Genomic DNA, 27,289 nt, shown 5'->3' with positions numbered 1-27,289 from the left:
ATTTGTTTTCAACTGCCATAAGCATAAGTCACTGAAGGTGTGCACACAAGTTCGCACGGAGCCAAAAGTGACAGAGAAAACAACAAATCTCAGAGCTGAGCTGAGTGATTCCTTTTCTTCTATGCAGTAACTTATGTGCACGGGAAGGACACTAACACTGCGACAAGAGATATTAATTTTAAGTTGGATGTATATGAAATCTGTGTAAATATACGCAGCTTCGGTGCACAAGTCAAAGTACTCGAATTCACAAAGAATATGTGCATATTGTACTGTGGATAAAAATCGCGACCTGATTTCTTCGAATAAAAAGAGAATCTAAAGCATAATTGAATGCGGATGGGAATGCAGTTAATTCCTTCAATTTGACCGGTTGTGTAGTGCACGAGGTGCACATGAGGACGAGACCCCACTGGGACCATCAGACCTTTCCTTTCAATCTGAGTTTGTGGAAATCGGTTTAGCCATCTCTGAGAAAATCGAGTGACATTATTTGTCACATACACACAGATATTTGCTCAGTTCGTCGAGCTGAGTCGAATGGTATATGACATTCGGCCCTCCGGACTTCGGTTCAAAAGTCTGTTTTCACAGTGATTGTAACCTTTCTAGAAAGGCAAACATGAGCAGCAAATTCAAAATTCCCGTAATTAATTAATAAGGACAAAACCATTCATTGGGTTTCGATCTGCTTTCAAGCTTATTTGGGAGAAGTGCTTTGTGGACGTTATATGAACTTAGTGCAGTACTTCGAAAAATTTAAACAAAATTGAGCAAATGCAAATTTAAAAACTACCGTAACTAATTAGCAACTAATAAACAACAAATTATTTACTGGGTTCCGACCTGTTTTCAATCTTATTCAGGATGGGTTCTTAGTTAACTTCGTATGAATTCAACGAAGTTATTAAAATATGACAAAAAACATACTGAGCGAAAAATTTAAAACTACCGTAACTAATTAGCAACAATTTTTTCACTTATTCACGTTATTATCGGCGAGAGATGCCTTGCAAACTTCATTTTCTGTTTTATCAATCAAATTTTTGAAAAAATAACAATTTTTTTATTATTTTTCACGAATTTCACCCATATAAAATTTTCCAAGAGGTCATTGTTTGACAGTTGATTGTTATTGTTTGTCGAATTTACAGAAATTCGATCATTTTTCTATTCAGCCGATTTTTTTTTCACCGCACAAGAAATCGAAATTTATAATACAATGGAAATATAACCTATATGGATCGAATAGGTCTGGGCCAAACGGAAGAAAAAAAAATGAAAAATGTCTGCTAGGAATCTTATAAAAGTACGAATATTCACATGTTATCTGCAATAAAAAGTTTTTTGAAATGTGTTCTAAAGAGTGATCTTTTTGGCAACACGGTTTTTGACAGATCACGCGTGAATCGTGTCTTGTGTCATTGTCAAACCGGCCAAAAAAATGGCATGAGTTATCATTGCTGGTGAAATCAATCTGAAATTTGATTATGATACGTTTCTATGGTAGTTTCCATAGACAATACGAGTAGTAAAACTTCGGCTATTCATAACAATACACTACAACTTTAAAAATGACGAATCCGATGAAGCTCATATACCTTTTTTTTAATATTCACATGAATTTCGAGTTTTCAAATTATTATAGCCAAAACCGAGCAGATTGTTAGAATTCTATTTTATTGTATCCTTTTTTTTCAACTTATGACTTGAACATTGCTATATATTTTAGATATACGTAAATATATTTGACGCCTTCCAAAAATATATATTTTTGACATTTCCCAAAATTTGTCTGGCAACCAGAAAAAGGTTTGCGGCGCTGAAGTTTCCGAGATCACAACATTATGGGTATGAAGTTTTAAAAATATAAAAGCTAACTCTATATAAAATGTTCAAAACGACGTATGTAACAATGAGAGATTCTCTTTGTTTACTTTCTCTTTCGATTATTGCGAAATATTCTTGCTTTTTTCGGTAATTTCTCCAGAGCAGATTAAAAGATGATAGCTTTAGTTATTATTATCGGTAAATGATTGGAGAGAAGGATTGCTTATGGCGTTTTCGTTTTTAATTTGCACTACACCGGTGCAGTGCTACACTGAGGCATGAATAAACGAACAAAAATGACAAAAACATAAACAGTAACCATTGACTACAATAACCGATTCCATTGCACAGAGCTACACCAAACTTTTGATGAGTGCTACAACAGTGGCATCGGTGCAGAAAAAGTGTAGCACTGATGTAGTGCAATTGGTAAAAACGAACGGTTTAGGTGCAGCTTTCGCTACACCGGTGTACTGCCCATACTCGCATATCAGTCCCATATCGATTTTCGCCAATTTTGAGTTAGCTTGAGGAATGAAATCTATCCTCAATATATTTTCAGAAATTGCAATAAAAGTTGAGGGTTTGTTCAGTAAACTGTAAAAAATATATCAACTCATGTCTGTCCCATATGCAAAATACTCGCATATCAGTCCCATTTAGTGCAAATTTCAATAATTTCATTTGTTGCAATATTGGAATAGTAAAGGTGTATTACCGATATTTCAAGTAATAATACCATGATTTAACATTAGGTAGCACAATAAATCAAAAAAATCGGAAATAAAATTTTAATCGTCGTTTTCTCGACATGCCGATTTTCCATATGGGACTGATATGCAAGTATGGGCAGTGTAGTGCAATTTAAAAACGAAAACGACATTAGAGTGCCGTAATAATCAAAAGAGAAAGTAAACAAAGAGAATCTCTCATTGTCACATACGTCGTTTTGAACATTTTATACAGAACTACCGAAGGTTTGAATTATTTCTCGTAAATAAAATATTCAGTTGGCCCAAATTTTCGAAATTGAAATGATTTCTTTGAAATACTCACCACATTCAAGCATCGCAAAGTTAGGAATAAGACTATAAAAATACGGATTTTCCTGCATCTCATCTGCCTACGTTTCTTCAAAACTATATTCATTTTATAACTTCCGCCTAAAAAACATCGCATGAAAACAAACATCGCGCACTCAGCACCTTCGCATTTGCTGGCAAGCAACGCGGCATCGAAAGCTTTCATTGCAGCCAACACACGCACACACACAAATAGACGAATTAGCTTTTTTCTTCACAGATTTTTCAAATGACGCTATTTTCATGCACGACACATTTACTTTTTTTCACTATTTTTGGGCATTCTGAACACTACCTTTTTTTTTGATTTTTTTCCAGTAGATAACCGGCACAACAAAATGATTAAACTAACGAAAATAACAGCGGCCAGAAACCGAATACGCGCACGATCGGGAAACGCACTTTGTAGATTTTTTTTTCTGGGGTGTAATTTCAAACTTCACACTAGCAGCAGCAATTAATAAAGAAAATGTTGGTAAATTTGTGACACGTTTCTTAAAAAACCACGACCGGGTCAGCACGGGATTTAAGGTGAAATGTAGCGGAATGCGAAAATCGCGTTTTTGATCAATTATTCAAAAACTAGACCGATTTTCGAAAAACCAAAAACACTTAAGTTTTCGAAATCAAATTTATCATAACTAAGTATTCTTAGAATTTTGAAATTTTGCTTTGCCGAGCCGTAATTAGTTTTTGAAATGTATAAACGGTTACTGTTCCGTTCCACGGGGATGATTTTAAAACTGAAAAGTAGTGTTTGTAGCAAAATTTAACAAAGAATCTGAAAATGCAACTCAAAATTATAAAATTTTAGCTAAAACAACCGAAATTTGAAAAAGTTTACATAAACTTTTCCGCATCTTTTTTATTGCTTGCGATGTGCTGTTTCGTATTGAGGTGGTGTGAGAAATGCACGGTGGGCACGGTGGCATTATATCGTGAGCAAAAATTACATATAAAATTATCACACGAATTTAAGCAGTATTGGGTTATGTGTTGAAATTAAAACGAATACAATACAATAGAATATAATGACATGGGTATTGTAAGAAGTTGTTTATTTTCTAAGTAACTGTCATTTATAATGCTAATAATGTCCATATCTGTTGAGTTCAATACATTGATGTTGCTGAAGCAATAAAACCTGGCTGTGTGATATCGTATAACATTTATTATTTTAGATTGTAGCAATTTTTATAGCAAAACTATAACTTCATCATTGACAAGCTACTGAATGAAATCCAAGTATTATCGTGATACAAACAATGTGATAAACATTGATAAACAACAGTCATATACATGGTTAGCAAGTTGGACAATACATATACATATAACCTCATGTTAGTCATTCAAATTTACTCATGATTTATAGCTCTAGTGTAAGAGTAATCACTAACAATAACGATTGAATTAGCATATATTCATAGTGTGAAGGACTCAAAAATCCATTCCGTCCAGTCTTATTTACAAGCCAAAATAACGAGAGGTAATCCCACTGCGCTCAATCATTGAAAAAAGTTCTTCTTTCTATGTGTCCGTTTTTCTTGATATGCTTTGTGCGACGGTTCGTTCAACTGAAGCGGATAAAATTTTGCGCGCATTTTATGACGCTACATTTCACCTTAACGACAAACTTGCAGCTTCCAACTAACGCGACGCGATCACGAACCGGACCTTATTTTGAATTTAATTTTGTGCACACGAATCACGATAAAGGAATCCGAAACCGTTAACTCGAAACTTGTTTTCACAAACACAACGGTACCAAGCAGAGATGCCATTTATACAGATTAATCTGTATTTGGCAGATTTTTAACTGTGCGTACAGATTTAATATATTGATTTCAAAATTTTATGCAGATTTTTACAAATTCTATTAAAAGTAGGTAGGAATAAATTGAACCTTTCCGTCAGAACTATCTTATAGGATTTGACACTAAAATTAAGATAAAAGTTACATTATCTTCTTCTTTTCTGGTTGGCGTCACCTCACTTGAGATGACGTTGAATTGATGGCACAGCAACTAAGGCTATATTGCCAGTTAATTTTCGTTTATAGTCCAATGGACTTTATTTTCACTTGACTACAAGCGAAAATCTCGCTGTGTGACTGCGTCGAATCGTCAAAGTACGGCTGAAAATCCTTTCTTTCTTGCGAAATACTCGAAATTTCTCCGGACTAACACGATGCAACGTGCTCACCCGTTGAGAGTTTCACCGGAAGTCAAAAGTTACATTATGTATAGATAAATCACAAACTAATCTAAAACTGTATACTTTATGTTTCGTTTTTGACACGTCAGTGCATAACAGTATGCCCAAAATCATGGCCGCCAGACGGCTACCTAAATTGTGTCAGTGACGGCTGTCAAATCCAATTTCGCAAAACCCCGCATACGCATTGCTGACAGATGGCTGACTAAACGCTGCCAGCTAGAAAAATATGGCTGGTAGACATTCTGGTGATCGACTGCCTCACCGCTGCCAGATATACAACTCAAACGATACAACCGTATCCACCAGGATTTTTCCACATTGAAATCTTTGACATTTTCAGCGAAGGTGAGAAGATGAAAACGCTCGGCTAACTTAGATACAGGCGACTTTGTTTAGTCAAATTGGATTTGACAACCGTCACTGAATCAATTTTGGTAGCCGTCTGGTGGCCATGGCTGCCCAGGTAGCGCAAAACGCTATGCGGGACATAGTCACCTGTATCTTAGTTAGCCAAGCGTTTTCATCTTTTCACCTTCATTGAAAATGTCAAAGAATTCGATGTGGAAAAATCCTGGTGGATCAGGAATCAGGAATCAGAACAAATTGGCTCAAATGGCACGTTCCCCTTGATATTTGGAGATTTGTGCCTTGCCATCAATTTGTTTTTAGCATCATTTTCCCGATATATAAGAGGGAAGGATTGAAAGGAAATGGTAAGGGTTGGACTAGGAGGATGGGAAAAATTGACGACACAAAAACACATAAAAGCAGAAGTAAATTCTGCACCCCTAAGGGATGCCGAACAATCTGCTGAGGATCACATTTAGTGGAAGCAGAAGTAAATTCTGAACCTCTACGAGGTCCCGAACAGTCCGCTGTTAATAAAACCTCCAACCCCCGAGAGGATTTGAAGATCTTACAAAAGCGACACCATTCTGCACTCCCGGAAGAATGCAGAACGATTCGCAGTATGTACGAGCAGAAATAAATTCGGCACCCCCTAAAAGATGCCAAACAATCTGCTAAACCCTATTTAAGGTAAATACAGAAGGGATTCATTCACTCCAGGAAGAACGATGAACCCTTCTGACTATAGCTCCTTACCACATTGGGTAAGAAACGAGAGAATATCCTTCAATTTTAGCTCCGCATACACAGACTCAACCATGTATGGAGAACCAAAAACCCGGATACGTAGCTGCGTCAATGCGGGACAGTTACATATCAGATGATATGAAGTACCATAATCGCATTCACACAAATCACACGAATAATACTCAGCACGTTGAATAGTAGCCATGTGATAATTGAGTTTGCAATGTCCAGTCAGAGCTCTGACCAGAATACTGCAATGATGCTTGGAGAAATGCAGTAGACACTTTGACATTTTCAGATTTAAATCTGGTAGAAATGCTTTTGTCTGAGCGCAAGTTTGCAAGCTGCGCCAGTAGCTGGCATGTTTGGATACAGCCCAAGAACGAATCTTGTGCTTTATCCAACTAGTTGAAAGTGGTAAAGCTGGTTCAGGACCAACGAAATCATTCGTTGCACCAGCTCTAGCCAACTCATCAGCCCATTCATTTCCAGTAATACCAGAATGGCCGGGTACCCATAAGAAGTAAACAGCATTTGAAATGCTGAGGTCTTCAAATTGAGTTCGACATGCGATCACTAGATTCGACCGTGAGTCATTCGAACTGAGTGCTTTTAAGGCTGCCTGACTGTCGGAACAAAAATAAATACGTTTACCACAGATCCTCTGCTGAAGTGCCGATTGTACTCCACACAGAATTGCGTAGATTTCTGCTTGGAACACAGTACAGTATCTACCAAGTGAATGAGACTGCTCCAGCCTCATTTCACGACAGTAGACACCAGCACCAGTACGACCATTCAACAGAGAACCGTCCGTATAACAAACTATGTGTTCATCAAGTTGTCGTTCCAGACAACCAGACAACCATTTCTCACGAAAAGGATAGCTCACATTGAATGTTTTGAAAGGAAAACTGCATGTGAGAGTTAGGTCACTAGGAGCGAGTAAATACTCATCCCACGTAACCATTTGAGACCACAAGCGAGTGTGGCTGGTAGCATAATCTAATGGGTTACTGTTCCAAAGCCCTGTAACCTTAAGACGATATGCACAAGATAATGCTTCTTGTTTTAGGAACACATGTAGTGGTTTAATGCACAGTAGCGCCTCTAGAGCAGCAGTAGGAGTTGTCGTGAATGCTCCTGTCATCGCCATTAGGACCATCCTTTGGAGATGATTTAGCTTTGACTGAACTGTCGCGACTTCTCCTTTCTGCCACCATACAAGACATCCATATGCTAAAATTGGTCTAACAATAGTTGTGTAGATCCAACGAATATATCTGGGTTTGAGTCCCCATGATTTTCCAAAAGCTCGTCTACATTGGCCGAAAGCCATGCAAGCTCTTTTAATTCTGAAGTCAATGTGAGCAGACCAATTCAGTCTTGAGTCAAGAATAACCCCGACGTATTTAACTTGTTCGACCACAGTGACCTCTGAACCAAAGAACTGCAACGGACGAGCTCCTGTGATTATCCTACGATGAGTGAAAAGCACCATTGATGTTTTGCCCGGATTTACAGATAATCCAACCTGACAACACCATTGTTCAACAGATCGCAGGGCTTGCTGCATTAAATCAAAGAGAGTGTTAATGCTTATACCGGTCATCAATATATGATAATCGTCGGCAAAACCATAAGTCGGAAATCCAAGGTTATTAAGTTTCCTTAATAAAACAATAAGCGACAAGGTTCCATAAAAGTGGGGATAGTACACCACCTTGAGGACACCCACAGACACTTAGCTTTCTAATCTCTGCTTGCCGAAGCGATGAACAAAGAAGTCGATTGCTAAGCATTGCGTGTATCCAATTTGTGATACTTGAAGGTATGCCATGACCACGGGCTGCTTCCAGAATTGAATTGAAAGACACGTTATCAAAGGCACCTTCAATATCTAGGAAAACTCCCAAGCAAGATTGCTTTTGTGAGAAAGCTTTTTCAATGTTGTACACAACATCATGTAACAGGGTTGTAGTGGACTTTCCACGCTGGTAAGCATGTTGCATTCCATGTAGCGGATGCAGGCCCAAACTAACATTTCTGATATAGTGATCGACTATGCGTTCCACTGTTTTAAGAAGAAATGAGCTTAGACTGATAGGCCTGAAACTCTTCGCTTCCTCATAAGTGTCGCGACCGCCTTTGGGAATAAATTTGACAATTATTTCCTGCCAGGCTCTTGGAATATATCCTGTCGCAAGACTAAAAGTAAGTATTTTCTTCAAAACATGTTTGAAATGTTCATACCCTTTCTGCAGTAACACTGGGAAAACTCCATCCTTTCCAGGAGACTTGTACGAAGCAAAACTCTCAACTGCCCATTTGACCGATTCAATCGTCACAACGCTTCGAGCGAGGGCCCAAGAATCGTAACTACCTGAAAAAGTCTCGGGAAGAGCTGTCGGTGATGGATCCATACATCCTGGAAAGTGAGTGTTAAAAAGATAGTGAAGTACATCACCTTCATCAGACAAGTGTTCACCATCTGAAGTTCTTAAGAAACTGACATTAAAGTCCTTAGACTTCGAAAGTAACTTATTTAATCTGCTAGCCTCGTTGAGACTAGAGACATTTGTGCAGAGGCTTTTCCAACCACTTCGCTCAGACGATCGAAGAGCATTTTTGTAAGCCCTTCGAGCCAACACGAATGCCTCCGACCCATTTCTGCGACGGTGGTTCCAAGCTCTTCTGCATAGTTTCCTTAGTCTAGCAAGTTCAGCATTCCACCAAGGAGTTCCTCTAGTAGCTCGCACAATCCGAAGTGGACAAGCCTCTTCATATGCTGCAACTATGAGTGAGTTTGTCTCGTCGACAACATTTTCCAAATCAATTGGGGTTTCAATTGTTGGTTGGTACCCGTAAAATCTAGTCGCCAAGCCCTCTTCATAGAGGTCCCAGTTTGTAGATTTGGGATTACGATATGTGATAATATCAAATTTAACGTTTGAATGATCAAAGAATATGTACTTATGATCAGACAACGAAGGTTCGAGCTCATCGGAGACGAGCCAATTCACCAACTCATGCGCAATTCTATCAGAGCAGAGAGTTACGTCCAAAACCTCCTCTCTGCCAGATCTCGCAAAAGTTGGACGGTTTCCTGCATTGACTATGTGCAGGTTTGTACTGCTCACAAATTCCATCATATCAGAGCCTCTCGAATTAATATCTGTGCTGACCCAAATGATATGGTGAGCATTTATGTCACTGCCGATTACAAGCGGTAAATCACTTTTGCAGCAGTATGATACAACCTTTTTGAAGTCATCGCTTGGCGAAGGTTGGTTATGCGGCAAATATGCCGAACAATAGACATATTTCCTGTCTATGCCATCAGTAGTCATACCAACTGTGACAGCACAAATATCCCGAGTTGTGAGCTCCGATATGAGAGAGACATCGAGAGCACTATTTGCAAGTATGCATGCTCGAGGCATTTCACGTGGATTAGTCATTCCGGTCTTGTTAAAGGCAACAAAGACTGGGTTTAACAATTTTCCAACGTAGAAGTTTCCCTTTTGGAAATATGGTTCTTGAACCAAAGCTAAAGAAGCTTTACCTTCTTGCAGAAGTCTGGATAGATTCATAGTTGCTGTACGTTTATGCTGGAGATTGATTTGTGCTACTCTAACCATTATCAATTAAAGTAAGGAACACTCCACCTCCAGCACTTACCGTACAACAACTACAAGAAACCAAATATATTGGCTTATAATCGCCTATAGCGAACCATGTAAGGATTTTTTTTAAATGTTTTAATCATTTAAATCCCACGAGTTGCGAAGAAAGAAGTCGTCCACTGTGCCAGAGCTTCGCTTAACACAGTAAGGGAAAATCCCAAGATATTCCGTTCACGACTGCATTGTTTAACCTCCTGCAGCCATTCAGCCATCGGCACGGAAATACACCTTGACTTAGGAGTTCCTATTTTTGTGGCCTTTTACGACATGGAACAGGAAACCAGTGGATCAATTCTTGGTAAAAAATAATTCCGCCGGATGCCACACGGCTTACCTGTTTGGTGGACTTATACCACCGGTACAGGTGGACCGTAGCGTTATTCTTAGCCAGTTGGGAAGCCGCTACCGACACTACACGGCTATCTAGGCTGCTCAGAGAGGGAAATTGACATTGATGGTCAACTTCCATGGATGGCCGAGCAGCCGACAAGCGTAGCGCAAAACGCTATGCGGGACATAGTCACCTGTATCTTAGTTAGCCAAGCGTTTTCATCTTTTCACCTTCATTGAAAATGTCAAAGAATTCGATATGGAAAAATCCTGGTGGATACGGTTGTATCGTTTGAGTTGTATGTCTGGCAGCGGTGAGACAGTCGGTAACCAGAACAACGTTGCCAGGTATACCGATTTCTCGGTATTTATACAGATATTTGACCTCTATACCACAATACAGATATGTACTCCAAAAATACCGATAATTCACGGATCCTACAGATAAATACCGATTTCCGGTTTTAGCTTGGATAGACATGAGAAAAGGTTGCTGGAGGACCTTTTTTTTGCTCGCCCAAATGAGCTTTGGTGACATTTTCCTGGTACTTATGTTACGGGATTCTGATACCGATATGGTACAGATAGATTTTTGCGCCGAATACACATTTTAGGGAAAATGGCAACGCTGAACCAGAATGTCTGCCAGCCATATTTTTCCCACTGGCAGCGTTTAGTCAGTGATCTGGCAGCCATGCCCATGCGGGATCCAATCAAGTCCCTGCTAGGCCGCCATGTTTTCGTGACCATCATCTTTTCCGCAAAGACGAAAACAACGAAGAAGTATATAAGTTCGTTGTTGCTAAATATCTGTGATATTTAGCTGTGAAAGTTGATTTTTTTATGTTTGATTATAAATGTGATATCGATATGAAACGTGCGCTGCCAAATTGTAATACTGACTTTCGCAATCAATGAAGTGTTGTATTTTACTTCATTTTGTTTACTTTGCTCTCACTGACTTGCTAGCTTTGATGGCCCCGAAGGACTGAGATGTTGGTTACGATAGCACTAGCTGAAGCGCCTTATTGTTGCCACCGGGCTGGATCCAATCTTTATCGTACAATGTTGCTAGTTTATAATGACAGATATCAGCTCTGCTCTGAATAAATAAAGTTCATCAATTAAATGGTTTGTTTAAATTTTCAATTAGGTTTTTCCTTTCTAATGTAGGAAGCCTATGCAATCACTGTGCAAACCGACTTCTGAACCGAGACCCAGAGGGCCGAGTGTCATATATCATAGACTTATGTATGTAGACTTAGTTCGTCGAGTACACAAAATGTCTGTGCATATGTATTTATAAAAATGTGCACTTGAATTTTTCGGAGATGGCTAAACGGATTTTTACAAACTTGTACTGTTCTCGCTTGGAGTCTATACGTTTGACAGCAGTTGAGATCGAAACTGGGTTGGGGTTTTCTTCAAGCAAAACCGCCATTAGATTCAAATGCAAGGTTTCATAGTCTGCTATTGAATTTCACCCGGATCGAACTGTTGGTTCGAGAGTAACGGAGTAAAATGAGCAAACTAAATTGAAATAAAGTGCAGTTGATTTTCTTAAGAGATCGTTTCACCGATTTTCTTCATATCAGCTTAAAAAAACATCCTATAGACCCGTAGCATGCTACTGAATTTTAACCTGACTTTCGATTACGAAGTAACGGAGTAAAATGTTCACAAGCTTAGGTTCAAATGAAATGTCTTACAATACCATAAGTATAAAAATTGCATTTTCAAGAGATACTGCAAAATCGAGCCAAACACTTTCAGTTGCTCGTATAGTTCTTCAATTGAACAGGTTTAGTTAGGTGATGATCTAATACATTGATTTTGGGCATACCGAATCTTCGTTCCCGGCTCTGAGGAGTGTACCCAAATCGGAAATCACACCAATTTCTAAGAAACGGTTGGACCGATATTCCAAAAAAAAACTTCGATTCAAATGAAAGGTATTATGTTCCGGAAGTCCCATAAATAGTGGTTAAAAACTGAGAAACCGGACTCTCTTCATTTTCTCAGACAGGGGTTGGGAAGATTTTCACAATTTGAGACTCAAATGAAAAGTTTCAGTGCCTTATAGACTGCTAGTGACTTTTGTTGTGAGATAACTAAGTGCTCCTTTCTCATGCCTTCTCGTGTGCCTATGATGACATTCGGTCAATAGAACGGCGTCAACTGGGTGCTACCGCCGACTGCGTTAGTAGCAGAATGAGAGGGTGTGAACTGGAATGTATTTAAGCACTCCTATGAAATGTAAAAATTGTTTTAAATCTTTCAAATAGATCAACTATTTCGGCTTGTCGTCCTGTTGCTTTGTGAATTTGAACACCTTAATATGGTTTTAAATCAACGTTAAACTATCCAATCTTTTTTCAACGTGCTTCTATTTAAACAGCATTATCCACAAACTCCCATTTTCTTCTCATCCTTTAATTTTCAAAGTTCAAATATAACGTATCTAATGAGTAAAAGTAACTGTAATACTATATCCCAAGAATGTAATTGGCTTGTTCTGAAGACTTAATATTTGGATACGATTTGTAAGAAACAGGACATTGGATGCAAACTGCAGTATTGGTAAGATCGGAAAATAGTCGTTATTTATACAAAACTGAAGAACATAAACTAAATACGCGTTGCTTATTTGCCAATTGCAAGGGATCGAAAGTCTTTCTATAATTTTCGAATCCATTTGATGTAAATATTCCAATGAGGCGGGGCTGGTCGATGAAACGACCTCGGAACACGGTTTGCTCTGTATACGAACAGGATCATTAGAATTTTGAATTGAGTCCTAATTTTAGTCAAACTTACCTACTTGATAACCAATAGCATTGAAATCATTTACGAAAAATCAGTTTTCCTTTTTTTTCATCTACTTTCATATATTTTGCACTCTTTGCATATTTCGAAACACTCGTAGTGCCGTTCAATTTTGGGTGTACGCAATCCGAAACGTGCAGCCTGGCCCAGCCGCCATAACTTTTGGGATCATGTGCACTTTTGCTGACGCCATTATATTATGTTCACATCCTGTATCTTTCCTGGCTGAAAGCGAAGGTCGGAAGCGCATTGAATAAATTTATGGATGACATCGTTTCTACATACATACGAGATCCCGTGAGAAGGCACGCAGTTAGTTGGCAAGTGAATGCTCCGTAAGTTTGAATTTAATTAATTTCATCAAACTCAATGAAATAACTTACTGAAAGATGTCGCCCTGCTCGGTAGGGATATGGTTGTAGGTCGAAGGAAAGTTATAGAATGTTCAGCAAATGACTCGAATTAAACTTATCGCCCATTTTAATTTGGACCATCAGCATTACGAAATTGAGATTTCAAGCGATTGAGGAAGGTAGTTCTAGAGTTGTAGAATAATTTGTGTTGACTTTTTTAATCAATGAATGAATTTAAAACTTAACGAACATTTGAAGTACGTTATGAGTCAATCATGAATAATTACATGCTGCGGTCAATACCGTACATCTTGTAATTATCTTACACTTCGTTAGGCACTTGACCTAAACTTGATCGTTACACATTCGATCCCCGGCTCCGGCTACAGGCTTGCAGTGTTCTCGTTGCGGAAGCTGTTCAGGGTCGGCGTAACTTCGATCGGCAACCACCACTCACTTACTGAACACGAGCGTGATTTTGGGATTTCCCCAACTACTAGCAACACCTGCCGCAGTCTACTACGAGTCACTCGGCACCCGAGCAGAACGTTCTTTGCTGCAGCAAGGCCTACTGTTATTCTATGAAGATGAATAAACCATTCGAAATCCGGCTAGAGCTGACTGACTGTGACCTTGCCGGGGATTTGCTAGTCACATTCACGATCGAAGTTCATTGAACACCTCACTGTGACATGTCGTGGCATCAAAATTCCAAAATCACCATCAACTAATTAGAGATGCACCACCGGCAGAAGCGGCCCGAGAGTTCTGACCAATGGCGCGCGTCATCGGCTAGATAGCTCCTAGCGCTTAGTGCTCGTTGCTAAACACACGAATGGCGAAACAACCGACGACGATCGGTGCAACATACGAAACTGATAATGTTAATAAATATGTTTTGCAATCGTCCGATGTTCTCCACTTCGCTAAATGTGTTCGTCGCGCGCGGGATATTCCGGTTATAGTAGGCGTTGAAGTGGAACCGAATTTCGAACCAATAAAAAATGCAATCATCAAATCACGTCTCACGTGTTCTACTGGTGCTAGTGTTCGGTCAAAGCCTGCTTGGTTCGCCAGGGTCAGTTTTTCAAGCCGACGCACAGATCGACGGTAGTTTTTGGTGGAAGAACGAGAACCTCGTCAAGAAAGCGGAAGAATACCGCGAAGAAAAGGACGTGAAAGCGATCGTCGTTAACAATGTGAGTGCATAAGATCCGTGCGATTGCGCATTTCCTTGAAGTAACTAAGTTGTTTGTTATTATTGGTAGTTGCTGGAATGCTATTGACTCTCTCGTGTCTGTCTACAAGGTGACGTAGTGTGGAAGATCAAGGCGTTTTGATTCTTGCTAGTGATAAAGGATTGTTTACTCGTCGGATGAGTGATTACAAAGCCGGGGATTTTTTTTATTCCTCTATGATCATAATTTCAGCCAAGAAATAGTAAAACTGCAATAGGAGTATTGTCTGATTATTTTTAAAGAATGGAGTTAGCTTATACAGATTTGTGACCAGAATTTACAAATTATTTTAGGATTCTCGACATCAGGATTGTCATCTGCATACAATTGGCTTGAAGCTGAAAATTTTGGTTCTTTGGTTCTAGTTCACTGTCAAATGCTGTGTTTAAGCAGTGTTCACACATTCAAATTTTGTCTTCATGCGGTTGCACGGTGCTTGAAACCAGCTAACCTTGCACGGAGAACCCCCTGATCACAACATTGCAATTGTTGTTTGTAGCCCTGGCTGTTCCAACTAAAATATAATTGATTGAACTATTTTATCTGCTGATTTTATCATAATTATCTAATGCTTCGAATTGTGTCAGTTGGTTGAGAAGGAAGACAGAAAATCGCAAGTCAAACCCCCTCTTCATAGCATCCGTAACGTTTTAAAATGGTAATTTCGTATGGCAAGTAAACATTCCTTATGTAGGTAAAAATAATCGTGAAACAAGTTTTCATTAGGCACACCACATATTCCTGTAATTTAACCAACGGATTCAAAAGCATACTGCGAACAGTGTATTTTCGGATGGTTTGAGTTAATGTAAATAAAAATACTTAGCGCTTAAAAATTACCGCTGAAGTTCATTTTCTTGAGCATTTTCATTTTATTCTTAATGAGAATGGAGTCGAGAATGCTCTTGCTGTGATCCATTTTGCAGGTGGAATTTAAAGCTTCTCGATTTGTTGATGCTTTGTGAGAATTTTACCGAGAAATTTCATCTCAGTAATTACAAACTACCGGGGCATTTCAACACCATCAGTGAGTTGAATGTCAATACAGTAGACCAAAGTGATTACCAAAGTGGTCCCTACAGCCCCCAATGGTGGGCTCTAGCTCTTTTTTAGTGGGTAGCAAACTCAAAATTGTTAACAGGTGGACAATGAGTCGCAAATGAGTCGCAAATAGTTTAATAGAAACACACATTTTTTGCCAAAATTCGTTTTTATTATTCATCCATCAGAGGCGATACAGCGATTATAGCGATCTTCCAACTTTTCGATACCATTTTTGTAGTACGATTTGTCCTTTGCCTCAAAATAGGCCTCAGTTTCAGCGATTACCTCTTCATTGCTTCTAAATTTTTTACCAGAGAGCATTCTCTTGAGGTCTGAGAACAGGAAAAAGTCACTGGGGGCCAAATCTGGAGAATACGGTGGATGAGGGAGCAATTCGAAGCCCAATTCGTTCAATTTCAGCATGGTTTTCATCGACTTGTGACACGGTGCATTGTCTTGATGAAACAAAACATTTTTCTTCTTCAAATAAGGCCGTTTTTTTTTAATTACGTCCTTCAAACGCTCTAATAACGCTATATAATAGTCACTGTTGATGGTTTTTCCCTTTTCATGGTAGTCGATGAAAATTATACCATGCGAATCCCAAAATACAGACGCCGTAACCTTACCGGCCGATTGTTGAGTCTTTCCACGCTTTGGGTTCGGTTCATCGCGTGCAGTCCACTCAGCTGACTGTCGATTGGACTCCGGAGTGAAGTGATGGAGCCATGTTTCGTCCATTGTTATATATCGACGAAAAAAATCGGTTTCATTTCGATATAACAGCTCCAAACACTGCTCAGAATCATCAATTCGTTGTTGTTTTTGATCGATTGTGAGCTCACGCGGCACCCATTTTGCACAAAGCTTTCTCATATCCAAATATTCGTGAATAATATGTCCAACACGTTCCTTTGATGGATTTAATTCTAGTGGCGCTCTCTAATAGAAACGATACGAACTTTTCAGCCGATGTGTTACAATTCAGAATCAAATCAATCTATTAGTTGTAAGAATGACGTGATTAGTAAATCATTGAATTCTTGTGAGATTTATGAGTAAGAAAATTAAAGCGAGAAGATGAATGCGTAAGTGGTGTTACGGCCATAAATTGGTCAAATAAGAATGAGTATAAAGACTGTCCCAGAAAGTATGGACGAACTTTGATTTCGCTGTAAATAATTCACAAGTGTTAGATATTCAATTTTTTTTCGATATACTGATAATATTAGACTACAACAACACAATATTATTCTCAACATTTGCTACTTAGCCATTGTAGACTAGCTGGCGCACCTTTTTGCGAACGTTTCTCATTAAATTCCGTACAGACTTCTTGGCGACAAGTTTTGACACTTTTTTCCAATCTTTTTCGAACTGTTGAATGGTATCGGCTGCCGAGACATGTTTCCTAAGATGTGCCTTCGTTAATGCCCAAAATTCCTCAATTGGTCGAAGTTGTGGGCAATTTGGTGGATTCATGTCTTTTGGGACGAAAGTGACATTTTTGGTAGTATATAATTCTACCGTTGATTTCTAGTAGTGGCAAGAAGCAAGATCTGGCCAGAAAACAACAGGATCCTTGTGGCTTCGAATCATGGGTAGAAGTCGTTCGTTTTTGTAAACATTCCTTGATGTATATTTCGCTGTTCATTGAAGCAGTGGTGATGAAAGTGCAGTGGGTTTCGAAATCTTACCGCAGCTACAAATTGCTTGCCAGACCAAAGCTTTCTTAACAAATTTTTCGACTTCAATCGATGTCTCGGACTGGTTTAACACTTGCTCTTCTCGCACCGTATAATATTGTGGTCCCGGCAAGGATTTGTAATCGAGACTCACGTAGGTTTCGTCGTCCATGATTATGCAGTTCAAATTTCCAGCAAGAATCGTATTGTACAGCTTTCGACTCCTCGGCCGATGCTTCTTGCTTCGGACTACGTTTTGGTTGTTTCTGCTTTTTATAGGTTCGAAGATTCAAACGTTCTTTAGCACGAAGAACATTTGACTTCGAAGTGCCCACTTTTTTGGCCACATCCCGAACTGAAACCTCCTTCTTTTGCTCGAACGGCTTCAGTATACGATTATCCAACTGAGGGTTATCAGGACCTTTTTTTCGACCCGTTTTCGGTTTATCCTCAAAGGCGTTATCCTAACCGAACTTCCTGATTGCATTTCGCACGGCTTTTTCACTTACTCCTTCCATTTTTGCTATCTTTTTCAGTGACAGTCCGCGTTCTGTGCACCATTTGTACACATTTTTTCGACGTTGTTCTGCTGAAAGTCCACACATTTCGAAACAAACATATTCTTTGTTTGTCTGGCGAACGATTGCCTTCATAAGGAAAACTGTCAAGCATCCTTCCTTCAATGTTGCACATATTCTTTGTGTAACTAATTCATTCATCCATCTTCAGTGCGAATATTACTCACACCTGTCTCGAACAACCCTGAACTATTCACTGCACGCGAGAGAGAAGGGTGAAAATGAATAGTCAGTTAGGTTTTGCACGAACATGACATAATCTCACAAAAATTAACAAAAAGAATCAATTTTGACAGCTATCAGTGGTTTGTTTATGTGTTCATTGTGTTCATTCTAATTTAAATTGGGTTTTTCACGAACATGGCATAACCTCACAAAAATGAACAGAATGAACTTTTTTTGACAGTCGACGTGTGCTTGTTTACAGCTTAAAAGTTCATCAGAAGTTCATCGTTCGAATGTAAAAAATGCAAGTCGCCTCACACTCAACAGATTCATACATAAATCGCTCCTTGATGCTGGAAACACATACAGGGCAATCTTTCTAGTTATTTTCACTGTGGAATACGTTTTTAACAGGCACTTTTTCAATTTTAAACTTGCAGTCGCAAAACAAAACAAATACACGTCGACTGTCAAAAAAAAGTTCATTCTGTTCATTTTTGTGAGGTTATGTCATGTTCGTGCAAAACCTAATTAGGTTTTGCATGATGACGACACAAATGAACTGTCGATGAATCAAATTCATTTTTGACAGTTGCCGTGTACTTGTTTTGTTTTGCGACTGCAAGTTAAAAATTGAAAAAATGACGAAAAAGTGCCTGTTAAAAGCGTATTCCACAATGAAAATAACTAAAAAGATTACGCTGTATGTGTTTCCAGCATCAAGGAGCGATTTATGTATGAATCTGTTGAGTGTGAGGCGACTTGCAATTTTTACATTCGAACGATGAACTTCTGATGAACTTTTAAACTGTAAACAAGTACACGTCGACTGTCAAAAAAAGTTCATTCTGTTCATTTTTGTGAGGTTATGTCATGTTCGTGCAAAACCTAATTAGGTTTTGCACGATGACGACACAAATGAACTGCCGATGAATCAAGTTCATCTTTGACAGTTGCCGTGTACTTGTTTTGTTTTGCGACTGCAAGTTAAAATTGAAAAAATGACGAAAAAGTGCCTGTTAAAAACGTATTCCACTGTGAAAATAACTAAAAAGATTGCCCTGTATGTGTTTCCAGCATCAAGGAGCGATATATGTATGAATCTGTTGAGTGTGAGGCGACTTGCAATTTTTACATTCGAACGATGAACTTTTAAACTGTAAACAAGTACACGTCGACTGTCAAAAAAAGTTCATTCTGTTCATTTTTATGAGGTTATGTCATGTTCATGCAAAACCTAATTAGATTTTCTATCGTGACGTCACAAATGAACAAGCATTCATCCTTGACAGTTCAGCGGTACTGTTTGCAAACAAGCCTAAACAAAAATCGAAATACACATCTTAAACAATCGTCTATACACTTTGCAAATAGTCACTTTTATTCAATAAATCTCAAAATCAAACCGTATCCAATCGTGAACAATTGTTTTAACACTCTATTTAGGTCCTATGCACCGTAAAAAGTCTCATCCATTTTGTCAACAAACAAAAAAAGTCTGTTTACAAACAGTACCGCTGAACTGTCAAAATGTGTTCATCCGATTGAGGTTAGCAGTGACGGTAAAAAACCTAATATCGCTCCTTGATGCTAGAAACACATACAGGGCAATCTTTTTAGTTATCTTCACTGTGGAATACGTTTTCAACAGGCACTTGTTCGCCATTTTTTTCAATTTTTAACTTACAGTCGCAAAACAAAACAAGTACACGGCAACTGTCAAAGATGAACTTGGTTCATCGGCAGTTCATTTGTTTCGTCATCGTGCAAAACCTAATTAAATTTTTTATCGTGACGTTCAGCGGTACTGTTTACAAACAAGTTTAAACAAAATCGAGGAACACATCTCAAACAATCATCTTTACAATTCACAACTAGTCACTTTTATTTAATAAAACTATGAAACGAATCGTTAACAAATGTTTTGAAACTCTATTTAAACTCTATTTAAATGTGTTCATCAGATTGAGGTTAGCAGTGACGGTAAAAAACCTAATTAAGCAAAAGAATTCTTACGGATTTACATTTGAAATCGCACTTTTGCTAATACAACATAACAAAAATTTCCACTCCCAGTTTATGAGCCGCTTCGGAAGTTGTCTATAACAATATAAATTCAAGTTCTAAAAAATCGTAGTATCTAATTTCTTCCCGAAATCTTCAATCCGAAATTATTTTATCCATCGGATTTGTATTTGAGCAGTTTTCTTCGGCACCCGTTTCTAGCACATCGATCATCATCGCGCATTTACTTTCTTATTGTCCTCTGTCCATGACAATTCTTTTCCACATTGTCACTGCTGTCCAAACCGGAGAAGCACCGGACGCCGGCGCGATTCCGTAGCAATTCCTGTCGAACTTTTCATGACTCTCTGAAATTGATATCAAATAAAGTTTCAAGACGAAGTGCTTCGGTTGAGAAAATGTGACTTTCAAGAATCATCCCCTTATAGCCGAACTTTTGGTGTCTAGGGATGTTTTATCCAGAAAATGATTCATCGATCTGAGAAGCACAGTATCATGGCAAAATCTGCATTAATGGCATGATGATAGATTGCAACAGAAATGAATTTTCATTTAGTTCTATGGCATGTTCAGAAGAAAACTTCGTTCGGTTTTTGTCACATTATTTGCTTGTTTGGTAAGCGAATTTGTTTTCAAGCATCCTTCCTTAGGTGTCAAATCTGCCACGCGAACTCCGATTGCTATTGGCTTCAAATGCCTTAATTGGAAATCCGATCCGAACCGGAATGACTTCTATCGTTTTCGCTTGAGAAAATTGAAATTAACCCAGGGTAGTTTCATCAAACGAACACTTTTTATTCTAAATGTTCATTGTCATGTTTATCAAATAAAAAAAAACTGTCTTCTCATTTGTGATTGCATCAAGGATGTTGTTCCAAACATAATTATATTATCTTTTCTCACCAGGAAACCGAGTTCGATTCTATTCGATTGCAAGACAACGCCTTCACAGAGACATCGGACGACTCACCGGATTGCATTTGCGTCCCTAGCGAACGCTGCAGGAGCGCCACTGACGGAAAACAGGGAAGGTAAGATTGTTCAGAACAAAAAAAACACCCGCCATTTACTCGTTTAACAAAAAAAATGAAAAAACTCATTTATTTGTTATCATAATTCACGGCTCTATGATTTATCAAATAAAATACATCTTAACGTTAGTTCCCCCCCTCACTGCGGTACGGTACAGCAGATTCCGGCTTGGTGACGCCACATTCCAATTCCCACTCTGACAAACGTGATAAAAGCAGAGACAGGAACGACGAGTCGTCGGTGAACAGTTTCTGAGTACTGAGTGCTATCCCACAACTACGCAGACCAACGTAACGAACAACCGTCTGCGCACGATGATAGCTCACACCACTTCGATTCCACCACCGCCGCCACCTACACAAACTGTTCTGTGCTGTTCGCTTGCAGTTCCATCAATCGCCACGCCGACTTGGGGTTCAATTCGTTCGGATCCCGACACATCACCCACACGTAATTACATCGCATCACCTTTTCCGGATCGCCTTCGACGACGTTGTTTTTGCTGCCCCGGACGCACATGATCTGTTGCGTTTGAAACGTAATGATCAGCACCGGGCCCTGTTCCATCACCTTGCCCATGGCGAGATCCACATTTTCGATATCTAGAATTTTGGAATCCAGGAAAAATCCGGCCTTCTGGGCCTGTGCAATCGGTGTGGCAATTATGTTGTACGTACTCTCGAAGCACCAATCTTTCAGCACTTCGAGATCGCCGCGAACCATCGCCTCCAGAATGTTCGGGATGAAGTCGTTTTCGCAGTCCCGCAGGAACTGTTTCTGCTCGAAGTTCGGGTCAATTTTGCAAATTTCCGTCAACGTTTCCGACAGTTCCGTCTTGGAGAACAGGTTTCCCATCACGTCACTCATTTTGTCCGTTAGTAGTCTGCGATAAAATTTTAATCAATTCTCTTCTGACGCTTGTTAGTCTAAATCCAACTTACCTCGAAGCCCGAATCATGGGATTTTCCGATTCGTCATATTTCATTTTCCACGACAGTACCTTGTTCACGTAGGCATTGTTGTTCTTGAAATCCTCCCAACTCTGATAGAACTTACTATCCTTGTGTAGCTCCATACCCAGGGCTTCGGTGTTGGCTTCATAGATTCGTGACGCGTCGGCCAAATTGACTTCGATCCGTTTCCTGAGCTGTTCCGGTGCCCGGTAAACTCGAGCCCCGATGCCTTGACTGTCGATTTCCTGGCGCACTACTTTGGTGGCTTCCGAGATACCACGGAAGGCACCGCTTTTCCCCAATTCCTGCCCCTTCTCGGCAATCGTTTCTCCCATTCCTTTGGCGGTTTTACCGATTTCTTCACCGATTCGACCCGCCTTCCGGGCAATGTCGGTTTTAGCAGCTTCGTCCAGCACTTCGGAAACCTTCCCCCGAATTTTATCCAGGTTTTCCTTCAGTACTTCACTACTCTTGGAGGCTTCCGACTCAACGGTGTTAAACTTTTGCCGTGCTGCTTTCAGTGCATCCGATTCTTCCAGCTTCTGGGCTTCCTCTCGGAACTTTTTCAGATTATCTTTCATCTCCTTGTTTTTCTCCATCTCGTTCTTAATATTGTCCAGCACTTGGGAAAAGAAACCTGGCCGCCGCGAAGAGTAACACTGCAAACGAGCGGAAATCGATTTTGTTTTCAAACCACAAGCTTTCAGATTCAGTGCGAGGCGATGATTACATCATCAAACTAATGTTCTTCTCGACAAACTTACCGCCGTGCATTGGAGAGTGACATTCTGCAAGCGGGATGTGGTTCTAGTCAAAGCCGTCGTCCGGCTGAGGACGGCAATTCTTCCTGCTTTACTTAATCGCTGCTGTGATGGAGAAAGAAACCGAAGAATTCAAAGTGCAACTAATCGGAAGCGCATTGCTCAAGGTCGACCATCACGGATTTGTCATACTTACCATTTTGAGTTAGAGACTGCGGAACGGTTGGTCTTCCTTACAGTCCGCGGACTATAAACTAGAGTGAATTTTATTCGAAACACGAAGAATTGCTGGTCAAAACTTCATTTTCACCGTAAATAATTTTACACAACAACCGAACGCACGACGTTGACGACGAATAATGAAATAAACCGACGTCAAACGAGGCGAGGACGAGAGAACTGTCAAATCGATAGTTGCGTTTTCTGCGCCATTGCGGTTGGCGTATTTGCGTTTCATCAGATATAGGTAATATGGGGCAAGTGGTGTTTCCTTTGTTACAAAATCACTCGCTTTTATTTGGTTATATGGAATGCATTGCATTAACAATTATTTCGAGGAGGACTTCCAGACGATGCAGTGTTCGTTAAGCGCATAGCGATAAATATAAAGAGTGTTCCGTAACCTGTTTTAAAAAAAATTAATGATCAACTTAGCCTAGCCTATCCGAAATAACAATTCGAATGCTTTATGGTTTTGATTGAAATTTTCAAGAGTTTTTAATTGATTTTCCAATCACAAATCACCTGTTTTATGACAACTGTGATAAGTGTCTTCTGACAAGTAATATCATAGTTTTTAAAGCTTCTATAAAATCCTTTACCTAGACTAACAACTGGACTGAAAATAAAACAATTTGTACTAGAATAAAACCACGCAAGCGCTCTTACATTTTCTTTCAAACATTTTCTTTGAAACATTATTGTCAGTTAATTTTTTCATAAATCTAGTTTGGTGTGTGTGCTGGATGACGGTTTCACTCAGAGCAAATTTGAGGATTCTAAAGTACATTTATGACACATTTGTTGTGGGCTATTTGATTTATTGCTTGTTAGGTTAAGTGTAATTTGCATTAAAGAAAATTTCATGGCCGCTATTATGATATTCTTTGCCGTAGCCTTTATTGACATCAAATAAACTTCGAAACGCAAGAAACGAGGAAATATGATGGATTTTCATGATTCATTTTCATAACGTAATCACAAGTTTTAACGCCACGAAATAGTTTTATACAAAAATGACGATGAATCACAAAAAATAATTTTCATAAATCATGGAGACTTTCGCAAAAACCGCATTTATTTCAAAGCGATAAGTTATAATTCTTATTTTTATCTATACATTCATGATACGCTATGAACAAACTGTCGTTTTGATAATATTTTTCTTGACTATGTGTGTGTCATGTCTGCTTTGAATGCAATCAGTAGGAATATATCATATATTTCTACGTTCGGAAAAAGAATCAAACTCGTAAATAAAATGTAATATATTCTTTTATTTTCTCTTCTTCAGGCTGTCACAACTATTTTGCACAAAGGTCATCCTGAAACTGTAATTTTCGACCAAGCAAGCATTCATTTCAAGCATTTGAGGGCGTATTTCAGCAATGGCACGTTGAATATTAGTTTCCACAGCATCAATCGTTGCTGGTTTATTCACATAAACCAATGACCAAACGGAAGACAATTCACCAGTCCATTGCTCGAAATAATGCTGTCGTTGAAATGCTCTTCCAATAAGTCGATTGTTTCGGCCGCGGTATGACAAGTGGCACCATCCTGTTGAAATCACATTTCGTCAACATCTGTATCTTTGGCAAACAAAAATTAAATGATTTTGGTTCTTTATCGATTTCCATTCACGGTAACGCATCGTCCTTCCTCATTTTTAAAGAAATAAAAACCGACGATTCCGTCAGCCCATAGAACGCACCAAACAGTACATTTATCGGTAATTGTTGAGTGGCGTGGGGATTATCTTTGGCCCAAATACAGTTTTTTTTGTTGTTTCGATTATAGAGGTTTTAACCTTAAGGTCATTCGCCTCTTCGGGCCAGAAAAACTTTCTGACCCTATGTGCGGGGTTTGGAATCGAACCCAGGCGGGCTGCGTGAAAGGCATCGACTTACCCATCACACTATACCCGTCCCCAAATACAGTAATTTTGCTTGATAACATATCCATTCAACCAAAAATGCCCCTCATCACTGAAGAGAATTTTGCGCTATAAACAGTTTTAATTGAGTACTGGTTTGGAAAATAAATTTTCACGATTTGGAATCGTTGTTCTGAAGTTAACCATTCATGATTTACAAAACAATACTGAGTAGAGACGTCACTTTACACTGTCAAAACAACTTTCAGACAAAACCCCAAAAAACAAAGTGTGTTAGTATTATTTGCTTATTTCTGTTTTATTTTATTTACCTTTTCTTTAGAGACGCTCTCTGTGGACCGGGAAACACTTGCTGCAGACATAAAGACATCATTCCGCTCGTAAATATTCACGCTCCTCATTTGCCACCACCGCCTACCCAACCTACACCGAGACCCACGTTGGCTGCCCTTGGTGGATTACCCTTGCGACCTCCCGCAGATCTTCAGTCGGCTTCAATGCCACCTCCAACCAACTCAAAACCGGATATCCTATTGGAAATATCATCCCTTCTGCAAGAGTTCAACAACGATGATTTCGAACCGGAAGCTGAGTTTATTTTTGAGATGATCCCATCTCAAACAACGGTAACAACTTCAACGACAACCACGACTAGACCCTCAACCACGGCAAAAACAAGTCGTCCAACTCCAGGGAAACGGGAGAAAAAATGCGGTCAGCGTAGGGCACCGCTGACGAGTCGTGTTCATTTTATGGATGATGATGAAAGAGTTGAGGTTCATCACAGCGGAACGGTCAGCTTTGGAGAGTTCCCCTGGACAATATACGTCGAAGAGCGTATCGGCAACGGCAGCTTTCTGTACAAATGTGGTGGTGCTTTGATTACCTCTGGAGCCGTGGTGACCGCTGGCCATTGTGTTGCTAAGTAAGAAACTAATTTCCTAATAAAACTGGAGCTATAAACAAAATTTCCTTTCCTTCAGTTCCCGCAACGATCCAAGTAACTTCCGAATCATTGCCGGAGATTGGGACCGCCGACATACACTGGAGAAACTTCCCAGGCAGCTTCGAACCGTGGACCGCATTATCCTTCATCCGAATTATTATTCAGGATCGTTGTACAACGACGTAGCCGTGCTGATTTTCAACATTCCTTTGAATGATTCGCTTACGAATGTCGCTAATGTATGTCTACCATCTTCGAAAGAGGACAACTTCTACGGTAGTCATTGTATCTTGACCGGGTGGGGTGCAACTCCGGGTACTCCCGAACAGGAAGAATCAATTCAACGATTTGTTTCTATGCCGTTGCTGCCAGAAGCACATTGTGAGCCCAGATTGCAGTCCGATACCAGCCTTGGGCGGAGATTCAAAATGCACAAGAGTTTTCTTTGTGCTGGTGGCACAACGGCCGAGGATTCCTGCAAAGGTTCCGGTGGGAGTCCGCTCGTATGCGAACACGATGGTGCGTTTGTGCTGGTCGGTCTCATGTCGTGGGGTGTCAGCTGTGGACGGGGTCTTCCCGTAGTGCTGGCATCTGTGCCGGCTCAGGTGGAATGGATTAGAAGGCAGATCGATGGATTAGATGATAATGTGGTGTATTTTGAGATAAAATTTTAAATAAAACTAGGAAAGGAATTGCGGTAAGTGAAATTAACTATGAAGTGAAAGCGGTTTGAAAATGCCATGTGTGGCTTATGTGTGATTTTAGTACGTTTATATCTCTATAAGAATTAAACAGTAAGAAATAAAATACTCTTCTAGGTGACTAGCATTAGGTATTAATATATCATTATACAATTCTACAAAATTTGAATACTCACTATAATGCTTAATTGAAGTTAAATAGTGTTTTGGTACAATTGAAATGTCTTTTCATAGTTTTATTCAGATGACATTCAATTATGTGTTTGGTCTTAGAATTGGATCCATTCGTTCTTCAAATAGTTTTACATCTAAACTGACGAACAAAGCGTGATAGGAAAGTAGCCTTTCACGTACTCGTCGTACACACGATTACCATTTCCTGCCTATTAATTCCGAATGTATTTTTTAAAAGTCAATTATGGAAAGCTGGTTAGCCGACACGCGCACATTGTTCATGTGAAAAAATGCTAATTCCCGTTACAAACTCCTAACGATTTCCTTTGAGCTTTATTGACGGCAACAGAAAAGCCAAACGGATGGGAAATTGTAAAATGCAAATGACGTATCATTGGGCATCATTGAGAAGTGGGGAATAAAAACTTTTCCACCTTTGAATTGGCCTTCGA

At 39.4% G+C, this 27,289-nt stretch overlaps 2 protein-coding genes across 2 annotated transcripts; one reads left to right on the top strand and one right to left on the bottom strand.

Annotated features, from left to right (window-relative positions):
• The first annotated feature begins 14,188 nt into the window (after positions 1-14,188).
• On the top strand, positions 14,189-26,832 carry LOC131426483 (phenoloxidase-activating factor 2-like). The gene is made up of 4 exons (XM_058589250.1): positions 14,189-14,618; positions 21,061-21,185; positions 25,339-25,941; positions 26,000-26,832. Exons 1-4 carry the CDS (start codon positions 14,424-14,426, stop codon positions 26,634-26,636), a joined length of 1,560 nt encoding a protein of 519 aa, XP_058445233.1. The 5' UTR covers positions 14,189-14,423; the 3' UTR covers positions 26,637-26,832.
• On the bottom strand, positions 21,220-23,272 carry LOC131426485 (mitochondrial import inner membrane translocase subunit TIM44). Its single transcript, XM_058589251.1, has 4 exons — positions 23,097-23,272; positions 22,904-23,005; positions 22,128-22,798; positions 21,220-22,069 (listed from the first exon to the last, which is right to left on the bottom strand). Exons 1-4 carry the CDS (start codon positions 23,097-23,099, stop codon positions 21,541-21,543), a joined length of 1,305 nt encoding a protein of 434 aa, XP_058445234.1. The 5' UTR covers positions 23,100-23,272; the 3' UTR covers positions 21,220-21,540.
• Positions 26,833-27,289: the final 457 nt, after the last annotated feature.

The sequence above is a fragment of the Malaya genurostris genome, chromosome 1 (genome assembly GCF_030247185.1).
Source record: "Malaya genurostris strain Urasoe2022 chromosome 1, Malgen_1.1, whole genome shotgun sequence".
Classification (NCBI taxonomy): Eukaryota; Metazoa; Arthropoda; class Insecta; order Diptera; family Culicidae; genus Malaya; species Malaya genurostris.
This window is presented reverse-complemented; position numbering and strand designations above follow the sequence as displayed.